This window comes from Tachysurus vachellii, chromosome 7, assembly GCF_030014155.1.
Source record: "Tachysurus vachellii isolate PV-2020 chromosome 7, HZAU_Pvac_v1, whole genome shotgun sequence".
NCBI classification, from domain to species: Eukaryota; Metazoa; Chordata; class Actinopteri; order Siluriformes; family Bagridae; genus Tachysurus; species Tachysurus vachellii.
The window spans coordinates 17,657,520-17,676,084 of NC_083466.1; the positions used below are offsets into that span (position 1 = coordinate 17,657,520).

Here is an 18,565-nt window from a genome sequence, read left to right on the forward strand (position 1 = left end):
ATAGCACTCTGTGTTCTTCAGAATTCCAAAATAGCATTCAACAATTAATGAAGCAAAATTAATAATGAATGAGGCAAATCTGTCTAAAATTTGATTATATTATTTGATACAGAGCGTTTGCACTGTATTGTGAAAATGTGCAAAAGTAAAAAAGTTGCATTTGAATATTATAATTTTTTCAGTAATAAAGGTAGTTATTGATAATTTGAAAAACTTCTGATTTAAAGACCAGTGACATTAGCTTGTGACATTGAATGGTAGGCCTCTGAAATAAAGCTGTGCGATACTGACCAATACATATACACCTGTTAATGTGTCATATCATAGCACCCATCATTTGTTTGTCAAAAAACATGAATACTGTAATCTTTCAGATCACACACAGAAACGCTGATACTGAACCCCAGGGTCAGGATGCTCTGAGAATATAATAACCTGCTCAGTTCCTGCTCAGTTCAATTCAATTAATCAGTTCAATTCAATTTGAATTTGATTTGTTATTGTAGATTTATGCATGATATCTGTTCTGCAAAGACCAATTTAAAAAATGAAAATTAATAGTAGAATTATAGGAACTTAAGGCACACACACCCACACACACAGGCACACACACATAGGCACACACACACACCCACACACACACATAGGCACACACACATACACACACATACACACACACACACACAGGCACACACACATAGGCACACACACACACACACAAGCACACACATGTTTTCTTTATATAAATATATATAATTGATTCATTTCATTTTTGACGTCGTGTAAGTTTCAATATTATAAGCAAAGCGCACTTACTGCGTATGTAGAGTCCAGACACAAGACAAGTGTAAAAACCCAAAGCCTGCAAAGTGAACAAACGCGTGTAGGTGAATCCATTGATCCACTTAAGCGCATATAACAGCTGCTTTTTGTGCAAAAGACCTCCATTAACATGTCGTATTTACAAACCACAAGTTAATATGCTATTAAAAAAATTTAAAAAATCATATTACGTACCAAAGCTTCATTGTGCGCTTTGGGGAGAAAAGTTTTAGGTGTCGTGTCTCCACCGGTGAGCAGTGATTTCAGATCCGCTCAGTGCGCAGCGCCGTTCATCTGCAGCCGCAAACACACAACACCAGAAAGGTTACAAATCTATACAGAGACTAACAACCTATTCACAGCCCGAACAACTTTTACAGCTGCACTCAGTCTAAAGGTGAGTGACTCTTTGAGAAAACTGGACGAAAAGTAAACTCACGGAAACCGTGTGCTGAAATTCGCTGCGTCGCAGCCCGACTCAAAAACCGCACAACGCGCAGTGAGCGCTGCTCAGATACGGGGGCGGGGCTTACATCTGTCAATCAAACTGCCTTCACATCCAAGCACTGCTGTTATCTCTGTCTCCTTTTACTCCTAGCCTGTTATCATTATATTACAGATAATAGTGGGCAAGTTACACACACTATTCATGCACACAAGTAACAATGCAACATAGCAAAACAATTTAGACACAAAATTATTCTTTCAGTTAGAAGATCTGTTAGATACTTTATTTATTTTCAGCACAAATAATGCAATAATTGTTACAAAATGCTGAAAATCAGTAGTCAAATACGAGCATTGGGAGAGATAAATTATCTACACAATTTATATTAAGTAATGTATGCCTGCAATAACATGTATAAATAAAATATTTCTATGTATATTAATAAATATAATTACTATATTTATATTAATATTTATAATATTTATATGACTTTTTTTTAAATAAAGTCCAAGTTAAAGAGAACCACAGAGACTCTGAGTTCACTTGCTTTAATTAGATTACTGTGTTCAATATTAAGGCTATAAATCCTGCTCCATTTCACTGCATAGAATAAGAATATAACCTCAATCTGAATAAATTAGTGGATTTAAACTCCAGTTGTTCCATTATTTCAGACTTTTATAATAAAGAATGAACTTCTGTAGGCTAAAGGGATATTTAGGGACTATTTGGTTTAAAGGCGGAGTAATTGGAAAGTAGTTCCGTCCCCTGCAGGTTAAGGCGTCAGAGAAAAAGTTAAGGTCGCAGCAGACAACAGTCCTATAGCTGTAGAGTCCGGGGACTGGTGAAGAATCTGAATTTTTAGTTAAAAAAATAATAATAAAAAAAAACAACAACACTCCATATTACAGTAAAGTGATCAGGGGAATATGAGAAGTTCCATGAGAATACGAGGTCGTAATTATCGCTGTTGAAAAGGCTGGATTCTTAAAAATGAATCAAAAGTTAAAGAGTCTGCAGAAGTTCGCGGTGCTTCTCTTCATATCTCTGTCCATAGGGGTTCAGCAGTCCGAGTCGGCGGTAAGTACCTGTGTGTTGCTCTGCTGAGTTATTACCGCTTATAATCACGTTAATAACACAAGTCTGTTTAGTTGGACACAGTTTTTGCGCACAGCCCGACGCACGCGGGTCTCGGGGGCAGTTTATAAATAGAGGTGGTTAGTTTACTTTAAGAAGTGCATGCATTGTTATTTATGTATGTATGTATCTATTTATTTATTTATTTTTAACTTGTTCATTAAATTAAATAATTAAAAGCATACGTATAGTGTTGAATTGAATTGCCGCTATGTTAGTAGAGTTAACATGTTATTACACGGGGGGGAATGAGATAGACGGCTCTCTAGTTTGTCTCTCTGGAGCAAAGTAGCGCATCCTAGTTTACAAAGATCTCTGCTTCACGGGTACAACATGTGCAAACACGCAGAGACACTGTTTACTTATTGCTGCTGAAACTTATTGCTTATCGTTTCTGCGGGAGGACATTTGCACAATTAATAACTTAATGGTATTAATATAACATTAATAACATTATGTCTTTAAAAAAAATAATAAATTCATTGTGAATTTCATTGTAAAGGTTTGCTTTCAGTTTCACGCGGCAGTTTATTATAGAGAGCATTAAATCTTTAGCTGCCATTAAATAAAGCAGATGAAAGTTTTGCAACAGTTACTACATTTTTAATTGAATGTGATGCGTCGTGGCATGTATAATGCTCTGATCATAGTCTCTGAATAAACTTTCCTCATCCATCAAGCCGAGGCACCTGACTCACTGCCTCAAATTACTCAGGATATATATTTTTTTTAAACACACACACACACACACACACACACACACACACACACACACACACACACACAGAATATTGTCCTGAAAATTAAAGTTATATTAACTATTTAATATCTAGGAGAAAGTGGTAGATATTTTATTCACTCGTCTTTAATGATCAGTCAGATGTTCACAGATGGTCACCTGTGAGATGCTCATCACCAGAGGAACGGATTTGCATTGAGAGGTTCCGTGTTCGGGATTTATGTACAGTAGGAATTTGCTGTGATAGTGCACTGATCTAGATGGTGACTCTGAATGTATGTATCTTCAAATTTTTTATCACCTTTAAGCAATCCACGAGATTTTTCACTGGTTCCTGGGGTTCTGCTCTATTTCATCAGAGAGGAATCAGGTAAGGCATCAGGAGACATGTATAGATCCGTCTCCGCCCCCTTTACCAACAGGTTGGTGCAATGAAGGAACGTTACTTCCAACATGCCATACTGTGTGTGCAACCTCTTAATGTCTGCAGCCCTTTAGGCACTATACAGTAACTGTGCGGTGTGTAAGTATGAGGGATGCCAATGTGTGCTCTCAGGAATACAATGTGTGGTGCCAGGTATTCAGGCTAAGAGCTACTCAATGCTGTGTGCAGCTCTGTTCAAAAGAGGCCTGTAAGTGGATCAGGAGGTTTGAGTATGGAACTTCTTGAAGTTCCATACTCATGGAAATTCTCATATCTGGATATTATGGAAAGAGACCCATGTCTTTAAACAGAAAGGAAGACTGTAATATTAAGTTTTCTTGTCTGTCCTGTTGAGAGGACACTGCTTCTTAAATGCAAAAAATAAAAAACCTTTTATGTGTGATTTTCCACCCAGCAGTGTTTCAGACTCATGGTATCCTTAGTCTGTGTCCTAGTGAACCAGTATTGATATATTCATTGATAGAGACTTCAAAGCACTTTTGTGTGGCGCGCTGGGTGAAGGCATCTGCCAAATGACGGAAACATGAATGTAATTTCTGCGCATTGCAAGTGGTGTTTGTAAACTAGCAAATGTTTTGTTGCTAAGAATGAATTCGGTTTGTTTAGGAAAAGTGTCAAGAAAAGGCAACATATCTGCAAATGATGGTTGTCCTGTCATTAATTAAGCTGTGGACTGTTCTTAGTGGTTAGTGGAGATGATTTCAGAGTGATTCTTCACAGAAGACAATGGGCTGCATTCCCTGTATCATCTACAGAGATGAATCTCGATGTTCTCAACCAATGAGGATTATCCCGCACTGTGAGAACCTACACCCCCCATTTTTCTTTTCTTTCTTTCTTTTTTGGAATGTCAAAGCCTTTTAAATCCAGTCCCGTGTGGAATGTGTGCTTGTGATTTCAGCCCACTGTCTCTGTGAGGCAATGCCACCTAGTGGACCTTCAGCTCATCAGCATATGACCTGGAATTTCATGTGTGCTAAAGGTCAGGGGAAAAAAAGACCTCTTATTCTGGGCAAGTTTGGGCAGCAGTGAAGATTGTTTAACTCAGTCAGTTTATGTCAGTGCATTTCTATTGATCCTTAAGGCATGAGTTTTATATCATTTGTTTGATGCACATTATTCTGGAAATGAGTTTCAGCTCTTTGCTGATTGTTGCTGAACCTTTACTTGCCAAGTGAAGGTGGTTTGCTGTAATGCACTTCATGAGGGTTTCCTTTGAACCTGTCACACATGAGGAAACCTGTAACCACATTTCTTCAACAATGCTGCTGCTGTGTGTGTGTGTGTGTGTGTGTGTGTGTGTGTGTGCGACACATGCCTTAAGAAGCTCATATGTCTATTGTAAATTACACTATACATTTCATATATAACCGACTCCTTTGTTTCATAAATTCATCAACGCTTATTTGATGCAAAGCCTATTCTTTTATATGAATTTCATTTTTCTCCATTTTCTGCTAATTGTTTTGCAGACATTGAATAAAAACATCACAGCCATAAGCTTGTCAAAGTGACAAATGACATTTTGAATTCTTTTAATTATTTATGCACACTTGTGTAACACAATGTGTCTTGGCCCAAATTTGTAAAAAATATGCAGTAATTTTGAAAATCGCAAGCTTTTACAAATTTGAAATTTTGAGTTTACTTGATTTTATGTTAATTTCTGCAATCACAAAATTATGAAATCCTAGAGATACTGGCATGTATATACATGGGTGGAGTGTTCTGTTTATCTGTGTGTTTGTGTTAGAGCAGACTGTCATGTGCAGGGCTACACTAAAAAATCTCAGACCTGTTTATCTATCTATATCTAAATGAGTCCCCACCATCAGCGCTCATAGCCAAAACATCCATTCAGGCTAGAGATATGAACCCAGACAGGGGTTATTGAAAAGGCAAGGGCTGGTGCGTTTTGTCCTCTTTCATCCTTTCATTTTCTGGATAAATTCATATTCATAGTCTTGGTCAGGGTCACAGAGGATCTTGTGAACACTGGACCTGAGGTGGAGAGGGTACCTTATGTATTCCAGCAGTTCAATCTCAGTGAGCAGGGCTAGGTTCACACTGCTTTTTCACAACCATCTGTGTAGGGGATATCTTTCCATCTTTCAAAACACAATTCCTGATGTCTCTCACTGCGGCACTCCTAATGTTCGCTTGGGTTCAGCTTTATGAAAAGAAATCATACTGGCGAGGAAATTGCGGCTAATTCTTACTATGACATTAATTCTCTATATGTCACTTGTTGCACTTAAGCCTAATCTTGGTGGAATGTGTGTGTTTGTGTGTGTCTGTGTCTGTGTGTGTTAGGGGGTGAGTGTAGCTCACAACTGTGTAAACAGTATAAAGATATTCTTAAATGTGAATCAGGCCACCAGACTTCAGTGCACTTTCAAAGCTTACAGTGTTTAGACTGTTCTGCAAACACAGGGAGCAAACCAGGAATACACCCTGTATGGGACACCATTTTATCGCAGAACAAAGTGAGGAATGAGAAAAAAATTAGAAAAAGATAAAGCTGTGTGATTTTTTTTTGGTTTGTTTTAAGGTTTTCGAAAATTCAGCGTATTCTGCTGAAGCTAGTGACATTGCGTTTAATTTCATTTTAACATCAACTGAGTAATTATACTTCTGGTTAGTAAAAAACCTTTAGTGTTCAATTTTAGACAATCCAACTAGAGTACATAGCGCATAGTGTGATTGCACAGTGTGTAGTGTAGGGTTTATAGTAACACATACTTCCTCTAACATACATAAAGCCAGCTACAACTTATTGCGGCATCACAGGGCAGCATAACACACTCATCTGCCCTCTTCCACATACACAAGCTCACAGACACCAACAATTTGCTTGTGTCCCTGTGATTGACAGGAGAGGGACAGTATGTCATCCCTCCCAGAGTGAGCCTCCTTTTTATTTTACTTTGTTCTGGCGATTCCTCCAAGACATATCAAGAAAAGCAGCTAATTTTTTTTTAAATGCTGCTCAATTGGCGGAAAGTGCTACTGGCTTTCTTTAATGGCGCTCACAATTAGCTCATGTTACTGTGATTGACAGCAGAGAGAGAGTGGTCCATCTCTACCAATCAAGAGACTGCTGCTTTAATACTTTTTATACTTTGAACCTACTTTGCTGTCTTGTACTCTTGGTCATGGATTAATTATGATAAAGGATTTGAACTCACAGTGATGTAGGGAACTGTTTTCTTTTGCATCGCTCCTGTAATAATCTATATTATAACAACAAGTATTCACAAGAACATTTATAGATGCTCAAATAATATATAAAGTAATAAATAAACGAAACATGCGTAGTTCAGCATTGTTTTAACAGTTAAAACCGTGACAAATATATTAATAGAAATCCTCTGTGTATACTGATATGGAAGAACTGATTGAATATTGGGGGGGGCACGGTGGCTTAGTGGTTAGCATGTTCGCCTCACACCTCCAGGGTCGGGGTTCGATTCCCGCCTCCGCCTTGTGTGTGTGGAGTTTGCATGTTCTCCCTGTGCCTCGGGGGTTTCCTCCGGGTACTCCGGTTTCCTCCCCCGGTACAAAGACATGCATTGCGTGAGTGAATGAGTGTGTGTGTGTGCCCTGCGATGGGTTGGCACTCCAGGGTGTATCCTGCCTTGATGCCCAATGACGACTGAGACAGGCACAGGCTCCCCGTGACCCGAGGTAGTTCGGATAAGCGGTAGAAGATGAATGAATGATTGAATATTGGTATTACAAGTATTGTAGCATTCATAAAGGCTATTAAACTTTGTATTTACTTTGTTTGATCAAGAACTCAGTATTGGTTTGATAGTTTGATGAATATATTTAACAGCATTTGCACATTAACAAGTGTGTAAATAATGTGGATGTTTGTGGAGTGTTTATTGGCCACCATCTGGCACAAATGTGTATGAATTTTTTAAAAGTTTAATGGGATGTGTGTGTGTGTGTGCGTGTGTGTGTGCACTTGTGTGTGTGTGCTTGTGCGTGTGTGTTTGTGGGTGTGTGTTCTTACAGTGTGGTGTGAATGGCCTATAAATGCCACTTAAAGTTAGCAGGTGCATAGTGATTGTTTATAGCAATTGAGTGTTTGGGTAACTAATTACTTCAGTCTTCCTCTCTCACGTCACCACTTACTGTCTCTCCCTCTCCCCCAGCCTGACACATACACACACACACACACACACACACACACACACTCGTGCACTCACATTGCAGTCCATTTGTTTGGTTTAGTTGTAATCTACAATCTGGGAGTGTGAGTCTGGGAGCTTTGTTCCACCACACACACACTGTTTGATCTACGCACTAGAGACTCTCACACTAACCTTATTTAATACAGTGCTTCATTTTGTACTTTTTTTAATCAGTATTGACTTTTTTCTGTGAGACTCTTCGTCATTTACCTGACCTATCTCTTCATCTCAGTCTGAGGAATGTTCTGGACCCACTCCTGTAGCATCCGGGTACAGGAAAAAAACACACATACACAGAGAAAGAGGGAGAGGGAGAGAGAGGTCTCTCTATCTATTCTCCAAACTTTTTTTGTTATCTCCTACATTTGTTCCTCCAGCATTATCTCCTGCTTTTGATCCTACACAGAGATCATATGTTCCCCCTGACGTCTGGTGTCGTACAAAAGATCAGACAAAACTGTAAAGTCTAGCACAGGGTGAAGTGGCTTGTCATGTATAAACATTAAGCTGTTGCCTTTAAAATTCAATTTAAAAATGATAATAGAAAAAATAACTGCTATAGGTAGAGCGACTCATGACAGACACTGGATAAACAAGCCTGTCCGCTGGACTTGTGTCTATCCATGCATTTAGTTTTGTTTATTCATTTACTTTCTTGTGCATATATAACCACAGGTACAAAAAAGCCTATAGATGGAAAAAGGGGTTGTTTGACCTCTGTGTGCTAATGTCAGACATCTCTCTCTGAAGTCAGTGGACTACGATGTTTCCATCCAATTATCTTCATTCAAAATTTGAATATGCAGGTTGAAATATCAGTTGAAAATGGCAATCTATCTATCTATCTATCTATCTATCTATCTATCTATCTATCTATCTATCTATCTATCTATCTATCTATCTATCTATCTATCTATCTATCTATCTATCTATATGAAATAAATATATAATATAAATAGAAAACAAAATATTGCATCAGAGGTCTTATCCACGGATAAGGGGGAAGGGGTGGTTATAACACATTTCATAGTTAAAGGTAATGAAAGTAAATTTTGGAATAAGTCATGACAAACTACATAACCTATGGTGCGTCTCAAACCGCAAAACTTAAGCACTATTCTACGCCATTTTGCAGAAGAAATAGTGTGAGTAGCATGTTCACACTCAAAATTCTGACGAGAAGAAGCGCACTCCAGGCGCTTATTCATGCACTTATTTAACCGAACACACAAAGTCTGGAATGTTGGACACTTTGTGAACACAACGGCACCGGAGGTATGTTCACACTCAAAATTTCAAGATAGCAGACGACACTCCAGTGGACAAGACAAAAACCTTTTAAATTAGCCCACATTGTGTGATTGATTTGATTTGTGAGATGACTGTATTCTGCGAAAGCTACCGGCGTCACATTACATGCTTTTGACGTCATTGACTGGGAAACAGCTTAGTAAAAGTCTGTTAGTGTTCCGTTGAGACAATGCTACCTTTCTAAAGTTTATGCAGAGTAGGACATAGTGTATAGTGTAAGTACAAAGTGTGTAGTACATTTGGGACACAGCTCTAGTCTATACTTCAAGGCTAAATTAAATCAAAGTAACGATTTTAAACTGCATAACATCCATCTATTGTTATTTACTGTTATTTTCTCCCGTCTTTTTCCCTTTGGCCTAAGCATTTAAATAGCTTTTCACAATAGTTTCACAAGCACAGCTGCACAGCTATAGAAACTCTACCATCCATGCCTTCTGCCTCTGGGCTTCAGAAGTGGGCCTGAAATCTTTCCAAGTGCTTCAGACATGTCTGTTCAGGTGAAACATCCAGTAGACAGAGCAGCAGGTCAGAGGTGCAGCTTTTCTTTACATAAAGCTGGACAGGAAAGTTCAGAAAACTAATGTCTTGAATCAGTCAGGGAGGTAGAGAGTCAACAGTGTGAAGTGGGTCTCATTAAAGGTGAGTGGTCGTAGTGTTAATTTCGTCACCTATTTTTAATTTAGTCTTAGTCTTAGTCTTGTGCCAAATGTCCTTGTTAGTTTTAGTCATATTTAGTCATTCACATATCTTTTTTGTTAGTCTTAGTTTTAGTCGACTAAAAGTCTCGTCATTTTAGTCTAGTTTTAGTCAAAAGAAAACTCAAGGTATCTTAGTCACGTTTTAGTCGACTAAAAGTCTTTTAATTTTAGTCTAGTTTTAGTCAAAAAATTGTAGCTTGACCACATCTGGAATCTATTGTAAGAATAAATACAATGAGGCCTCATTAAATGCAATAATATCAGGAACACAAGTGTTATAGTGGAAATAAATAACTTAATGAAAAGCCTAAGATCAAAACTGTAGGTATATACATATATATATATATATATATATATATATATATATATATATATATATATATATATATATATATATACCATGTTACCAATGCAAGTTATACATGGTATTGCACACACCATTATTGATGATATTTGGAGCAATATTACATGTAATTGTTAAACTTGATTCCCTTACATATACTGTACATTTGTTTTTAAGCCTAATTATTAATTTTGATTATGATGTGATTGTGACAGAGGCGTGGGAAGAGGTTTCAGGTTGGGGGTGCTGAGTTTTTTCTGTCACCACTTTTGAATAAGAAACAATATCAAGGCTATAAAACTTGTCAAAACTCCGCGAATCACAAAAGTATCAGTGAGAAGTTGAGAACACGCGTTTAAACAGTGCATTCACTCGAACACAGGATTCTAACCGTAGAGACGGAGCGCACTATTTTCTTTAGCGGAAACAATACAATTGTTTTTAAATCAATAAACTCCTTTTTAAATCATCATTTTGTGTCAAATTATCGATTTATTTGGTAGGTAGCAATATAATAAGCGGGATCCGCTTCGCAGACCTGTAACTTGAGCAACAGCGAAGCCGCGAACTCGTTGTGAATATTTTAAAGGCGTAACAGCTGATGAAAAAGCAGAGACAATTGTAGACGAAAATGAAGAGAGATTTTATCTTAGTTTTTATTTTATACAAAACATTTTCGTCTCGTCTTTTTTCGTCAACAATAATGCATGTTAATTTAGTCTTAGTCAGCGTTTTTGGACAGTGGTGCAGTCTTGTCATCGTCTCGTCTTAGTCATGAAAAAAAGGTTGTTGACGAACGTATTTCGTCTCGTCTCGTCTGACGAAATTAACACTAGGTCAGTAGCTGCACACTGGATTTTACAGTACAAACAGACAAGAGCTTAGGCAGTTTATAAATGTGTAAGATTCTTAATATCTTATTCATGGAGCCATATGAATCACTCCAGAATGTTATGTTTAATCTTTATACCGCTCATGATGTACTGTAGAGCTGAGTGGGATACACTTGCTCTGTTGAGTGGTAGCTAAACACCAGGTCTATGAGCAGTTTTATGCCTGATAGATCTGCATTAGAGCACAGAGTCCCAGGGGCAAAATGAAGTAATTCTAATCAGATATGTGTCTGTGATCCAGGTTTACTGACAAATTTACATTTATGCCGTTTTGCAGATGCCCTCATCTAGAGCAACTTACATTTACAGTATCTCATTTATACAGCTCAGCAATTGAGGGTCTTGATTAGGGGTCCAGGAGGGCAGCTGGTGGACCTTGGATTCAGACTCACAACCTTCTGATTAGTGGTCCAAAACCTTAACCAATAAGCTACCACTTCCCCCTGCAATCATGATGTGTTCTGATTATACACTATAGAACAAGGTTTGTGAACATCATCACACCCATACACGGTTCTTGCCTAAACTGTTGCCACAAATTTGGAAGAACACAGTTGTATAGAATTTCTTTGTTTGCTGTAGCATCAACGTTTCCCAAAACTGTTCCAGTGTGATAATGCTCCTGTGTACAAAGCAAAGCTCCGACTATGACTAAACCCAACACTGAACACCTTGGAGATGAACCGGAACAGTGACCGGACCCCAGACCTCTTCACCCAACATCAGTGCCTGTCTTTCAGAAAGAGTGGTGCTTATTATAACATCTGGATTGAGACTTTCAAAAACCATATATGGGTGTGTTGTCATTTTAATTTTTAAATTGTGAAAATAGGTGAAAAATATGTGAATATGTGAAATGTTTTAAATGTATTTTAAACATTTTAAAAAATGCATAAAAAAAATGCTATATGATGTATCGATATAATATTGTCGTTTGACCCAGCACTAGCTAAAACAGTATTTAGAAACAGACAGATATCTTGTGGTGTTTTACTGTTACACCTCCCATCATTAGGTCTCTTTGATATATTCTATTCCGTGAGCTGGATGAAGACGAGGTCTGGCAACCGAACAGAAACGTGTTCCTGGGTGGTTAGTTCATTGTGGTTTACAGATGCCATCTGTATCCGTGTCTCAGAGCAGAGGCTGGAGAGAGCTGGCAGCTTGTGAGAACAGCTTGGTATGATGAGACGCTTGGTACATTCCTGATGGAGGTGATAGCGAGGCTGTTTTCTTTCGCTGATTCAGGTTTTTGAGTGGGACGTTGTGGGTCACTGGTCTAGGATCAAGCAACGCCTACATGATCTCAGTGGTCTTACAGGTGGCAGAATTTATTATGTATTTTGTAGCAAATGTTGCTTTGTCAACTACAAGTATATAGACAGAATATTTCAGAATATTTTTATTTTTAAATGATTTATTTCTCTTTTTGATTTATAGTGGATAAAGATTTGCAGTAGGAGGACAGTATGTTACTTACAGAGTTACTTACACACTTACGGCCCTAAGACCCAACCTCAGCCTAAAGACCAGACCACAGCCCATAAAACTGCTAGCGGAATGTTACCGTATGTAAAATGCATTTAGTTTTACATAGTTGGTCTCACTGATCTCTGTAAGTGTCATTAAAAGAATTGAAATTCTTTACACAATAAACTAACTGGATATTTCTCTGAATGAAAAAACACCATCCCAGAACCAGGTTCTTATTAATTGTACCTGACAGGAGAGATTGAGGGATGACAAGCTAAAAGCTGAATGAACATACGAATGAGAGAAGAAGTGTTGGCCATGATCTAGAGGTCTGTTTCTGCACATTGTTGTTCAGGCAAAATTGTTCAGGCAGATCTGCAGGAACAGACAAGACATCTCTCTTAAAGATGTGATGTCTCTTTCCTTCTCTCTCTCTCTCTCTCTCTCATTTCTGATGCTCAGTGTCTATGGGACATTACTGCTGCACAAGAGTAATACATATCACAATAGATCAAATTGCCAAGCAGTGTTTCACACACGTTATAATATCTGTTTTCTGTTGTCTGGGTGTCTAGGCCACTTTAAGGCCAGGTAGTAATTACTTATTCCAGTAGTGATGTGTGGTTTGCTGCTTTAGTTGTAACTGGATAAAACTGTAGATGGCGCAGCTACATGATATGTTCTATTATAATCATCATCACCGTCCACCGTACGTTCTTTATAATATAATCATATTAAAATGAGTATAGTGTAGTTTCTCCAAACAGATTTGTAGTGTGAGCTTTTAACATCTGGACCGACACAAGATTCACTGAATTAGAGATTCTGGGAAGCATTGGCTATCAGGTATGTGTTTTTTTTTCTGAATCATTCACTCTGTTAGTGTTTGATGAAACTCACATCTCAACTCCACACTCCACAGATTTAAAAGCCAACTCTGAATAACTGCAAAATGATTTTAATAAAATCTTGAATAAAAACATTGGTTAAACACATGTTCCACATGATCCACATGTTCCTTTCTTACTTTCTTGGCTGTTTTGTCTTACTTTCACTGGATTTTGTTGTAACCTTTTCAATTCTTATTTCAAGCATCTGCTTCTGTTATCAGAGTGGGTGGCAATGTTGATCAGTCTAGTCTTCCTGCCTCTCCTCAGCAATTCCCCTTTCCTCAGATCAGCAAACTCCTCTCTCAGCAATCCTCCCTCTCCTCAGTAATCCCTTCTCTAAGCAATCCTCTCCTCCTCTCCTCTCCTCCCCTCTCCTCTCCTCTCCTCTCCTCTCCTCTGCTCTCCTCTCCTCTCCTCTCCTCTCCTCCTCTCCTCTCCTCTCCTCTCCTCTCCTCTCCTCTCCTCCTCTCCTCTCCCCTCCTCTCCTCTCCTCTCCTCTCCTCTGCTCTCCTCTCCTCTCCTCCTCTCCTCTCCTCTCCTCTCCTCTCCTCTCCTCTCCTCTCCTCCCCTCTCCTTTTCTCTCCTATTGTCCTGATTGCTGTATCTACAGTTTGGCAAAATGTAATCTTAAATATAAATATCTATACATCCAGAAGGATAATCTAAACACCTTGCATCATTTGTTAGTTACTCGGACGTAGCTTTCGGAATCTTTCATGCTCCTTTGCAGCTTCATTGCCCAGCTGAGTGTCCTTTACGTCAAGCCTTTTTATCACAGTACTTTGGCATGTGAGGTATTCCAGTGCAGAGCCTCCTTTAGTTCTGGAACAGCAAATTAATTTCCCTACATTATTAAATTTCCCACAAATTTCCCATAAAAATCCAGAGGAAAAGAAATTGTTTCATCTTTAAGCAACAGATGTTATTGTATGTTTAAGACAAACGCTTAATTAAATAGCACAAATAAGAACCTTCAAGAAATCACTAGGTTTTTGTAAGCAGTCTCTGAGCAACTTTGTTTAATGTGAGCTTTGCCATGCGAGGCTTATTTTTAAGTGCAGTGAGTACAGGATCGGCCTACAGGTTTCAACATGCACAGGAGACAGAATCCGATCTGTAGCACACAGCACAGTCGGACCCTGTATAGACTGATCCGAAGTCAGCTTTCATTCAGCAATACCTTGTGCAACAAGAAGTTTCCAGAACATATACCACAAGAGACTAAGTGCACTGCCCTCATGTGGTTATGTGGAGTTATTGTAGTTACGTATAGTTGTCATTTCTGATGTTCACGCACCAGATGTGTCTACAAATATGTAGAATAGGTTGCTTCTTTAGGCTGAGATAAACTGCTGAATCCCAGGTCTGGGCCCTTAACCTGTCAGTTGTATAAAAATGTACATTGGTCTGGATAAATGTTTTTTTTTAAGTGTGTTAATCTCCACTTTACATGTTTAATATCCTCTCTAAATATTATTCCAATCCAGATATTTCCTTCTGACCTCAGACATGGGAAGCTTCTTCCTGAAGATTTTAAGTGTAAACTTTGTTGCTTTGTTGCTTGCGCATGTTGTAATCTCACAGTGCATTTGTCTGCATTCTATTTACAAGCAAATCACGTTTAGAGAAACTACAATTCCCAACATGGTAAAAAAAAAAAAAATTACCACTTAATAAATCTTTTCTCAGTGAAATTCTGTAACCACTATAACAAGTTCATTGACCTAACCTCGTTGCATGTTTTTTGGGGATGTGGAAGCCTAGTGGTTAAGGTGCTGAGCTACCAATCGGAAGGTTGTAAGTTTGATTCTCATTTCCACCTGGCTGCCACTGCTGGGCCCCTGAGCAAGGCTCTAAACCCTCAATTGCTCAGTTGTACAAAATGAGCTAAAATTGTAAATGTATTTATGAGGTGTTTAAAGGGTGAATGAAATATGAGGAAAAATGATTAAATAGGAATTAGAAATTGCATGGATCAATGGGTAGTAAAGTGGTTCAGGTGGTTCACATAAATTTCTTTCAGGACAAGTACAGCTGGGCTGCCCTGTGCCGACCTTTCCTCACTTGCGCAAACCTTTCATCACTTATACCACAGTTTGTAACTGGCAGTACACCTAGAAATAGTCAGGTAACCCTAGAGGAAACTGGGAATTGTGCATGGGTAAATAGTTGAAACACCCTCAGATAATTTATCTAACAACCCAAGAGCATTTCTTTTTGTTGTTATTCAACTTAAGCTGTTCTATCATCAGGAAGCTTACCTGGCTGTGGTCGTTTTTGAGTTCCAAAAGTGTCACTGTTCTTAAGGTGGGATTGGTGTCCAGGTCCAAATTATACTACACTAATGTATTGTTCAATTACACATTAAAGTGTGTTCAGTCAGTTAGTGTCTCTGTGACCATTTAATTTTATGGTTTACTACACTACTCTTATAATTTCTTGTTTGTTCACCTTCTACACATTTTCATCTTCTTCCTCTTCTTTCAGTCCATTACCCAGGAGTCAGTTGTTTTTTTATTTCTCTCACCTGCTTTTGCTATCAGAGAAATATGATCGTGGGCTTTCTTCAGAAAACCTAGTGTATGATTGTGTGTGTGTGTGTGTGTGTGTGTGTGTGTGTGTATTTGTGTGTCATGATGATCCCCCTCTTCACATAAATGAGACGGAAATGTTTATTCCATTAATGTGTAAACAGTGGACTGCTTTTCCTGCTCTGATGTAATTTGGATCATTGTGTACTTTCCTGATTTTTTTTTCATGTCATTTAATATACAGATTCATATTCATATTTAAAACTCCATGTCTTATTTGTTTCACAGAGCGGTTATGGCTTTTGCCTATAAATGACAGTATTATTTGCGGGGAATCGAGGTAGTTTCACTTTCCTGGCATGGCACCAGTGTGCATATTTCACCTTACTTTATCTCTCTGTGTTTTGCTTGTTGAGAAGGTTACCAACTGACATGGATTCCCATCATTAAAATGACACGAACGTATAGAAATTTCTCATCTCAAAGCATTTATAAGATTCATTTACAGATCAGACACATAGCACATACATAGATCCAAACCTAATACATCATTTTTTAATGTTTTTTCAAAGGTTATACTTTATTTTAAGTCTAATGATAATCTATATTGTTTCTCTAATAGTATACAATTACTGCACTCCAAGTGTAGTTTTCTGGTTTGTACATTTTATTATATTTGTGTGTATGTGTGTGTGTACTGAGTGATTCCACATGCGGGTGTTTAGAGGAAATGATTTAATAGAGACAATCTCTCCATGGAGTACAGAGCACATTGCAGCTTCTTTTACTCTACAGATCACACTGAAGGCTTCTACACTAATGCAAACTGTATAAAATGCTCCTGTGTGCGTTATAATAGAGATGCACAATGTACTGTTTTATAATCATTATATCAGTACTGGGGTGTGCCAGATTGAGCTTTACAGAATAACACATCTTATTTTATTTTTCTCTTCAAGCTTTCACAATTTTGGATAAATCAGAAAGGACATTAAAAAGCATTCAGTTTGGTTCGATGAACACAAGCCAAGTACAAGTTTTGACCACTTTAGTTGTTCTGTTGTACAGATGAAGATGTAAAGTACACCAAGAAACATTAGGATTGTATGAGTGTGGGATAGTACATAACTAGACTATCTCTCCCTCTCTTCTTTCTCTGTTTCTCACAGTCTCTGATCCTCTGTTTCTTCCTCACACTCACTCCGTCTCTTCTCCTGATTTCTCATTAAACAACACCTGTGGGAGACAGAGACAGAGTCTGATGGGAGAGTGAGTTAGATTAGAGGGAAAAACAAAAAGGAACATATATGGGAATGTGAGAGCAACTCTGAGATCAAGAGGAGTGTCACTGACCTTGGCAGTAGATCTTCTCTTTTGGTCAACAAGGCTTGAGAACTGGACTGGAATGAGAGCCGGCTGCAGTTAAATGGTCTGTCCTCTCATACCTTGAGTACAAACACATATGCAGATGGCAAGTCACTAACAAGCAGTGGTGAGAGAGTTTAGATTCTCCCTGTGATGTGTTTTTAAAGAAACACAGATGTCTGGCTTTGTTTCACCTGCAAACAAGTAATTGCCTCATATTTGCAGCATCATCAGTATGAAGTCTGTATACATTGTTTAAGTGTATATTGGTTTTGTTTGTCTTTTGGAATTGGTTTCATTTATGCTTCCTTGATTTGCTCTGTATTGCCATGCTGATCTTTTTCCATGTGCCCCCCACTTCACAGATATTTACAGTATACAAGACAGCTCAAAAGGAACACTTGCAAAAAATGCTCAGACTGTTCTGGAAACATAACAATTGTAGAAAACAAACAACTTCAAAAGTAAGGGGTGACCGAGATAAATGGTCTTTGTTGCACATTTTTTCTCTAGTGGGTTGACGTTCCAGGAACAGAAATGAAAGGGAATTCTGGGAGACAGAATATTTCATTCAAGTGGAGACGGTATTTTCAGGGTCATCACTTCTCAACAGTATAGCAAAGGGAGAACATTTAGGATGTTGTATTTCTTCTGAATTTTCACAGACCTTGAAACCATAAAATGTCAAGTAGCGATGAAAGTGCTGAGGCAGCAGTGTACAAAAACAAAGCTTGGGGTAGGAAAACACACTGTCTGAGCTGTTAGTCCTGAAGAAGAAAGTAAGCAGTGTGAGTGTTTTGATCGTGAAACTTATAGAGGAAGGTCTGCAGGCTGAAACACCTCGATGAAGAGAGAGATAAAATGAGAATGTTCAGACTGGTCTGAGCTGACAGGAAGTCTATAGTAACTTTAATAATCACTCTTTAACCTTTCAACTTTTATCTTTCATGGGCACAGACTCACCCAAACTGGACAGTTAAGAACTGTTGTGTGTGAAAGTCACAGGAAAATACTCAAACCAACCCTTCTGCTATCAATATACATTCTGCAATCAAAGTCATAGAGACCACACTTTGGTCAAAGTCATAGAGACCACATGTGAACATTTACTGAAGCTTTTGACTTGTATTTGCATGATTATTTGCATTCCACTGCTGCTGCGTGATTGGCTGATTAGGTAACTGCATGAATATAATATATATACATCGCTACAGGTAATATCCACTTGACTGACAGCAAAAAGGGTAAAAGCCATCTTGATCCAC

At 38.3% G+C, this 18,565-nt stretch overlaps 2 protein-coding genes across 2 annotated transcripts in view; one reads left to right on the forward strand and one right to left on the reverse strand.

Moving 5' to 3' along the window:
* col4a6 (collagen, type IV, alpha 6) overlaps positions 1–1,355 on the reverse strand; it is a 73,009-nt gene extending 71,654 nt beyond the window's left edge. The window contains exons 1-3 of the mRNA XM_060874686.1: positions 1,262–1,355; positions 1,018–1,116; positions 817–862 (exon numbers count right to left, since the gene is read on the reverse strand). Of these exons, the coding sequence (XP_060730669.1) occupies positions 817–862; positions 1,018–1,028 (57 nt within the window). The 5' untranslated portion in view covers positions 1,029–1,116; positions 1,262–1,355. The remainder of the gene's footprint in view (positions 1–816; positions 863–1,017; positions 1,117–1,261) is intronic.
* A 709-nt stretch (positions 1,356–2,064) lies between these two features.
* Positions 2,065–18,565, forward strand: part of col4a5 (collagen, type IV, alpha 5 (Alport syndrome)) — a 44,929-nt gene continuing 28,428 nt past the window's right edge. Inside the window, exon 1 of the mRNA XM_060874687.1 lies at positions 2,065–2,350. Coding sequence (XP_060730670.1) covers positions 2,264–2,350 — 87 coding nt within the window. The 5' untranslated portion in view covers positions 2,065–2,263. The remainder of the gene's footprint in view (positions 2,351–18,565) is intronic.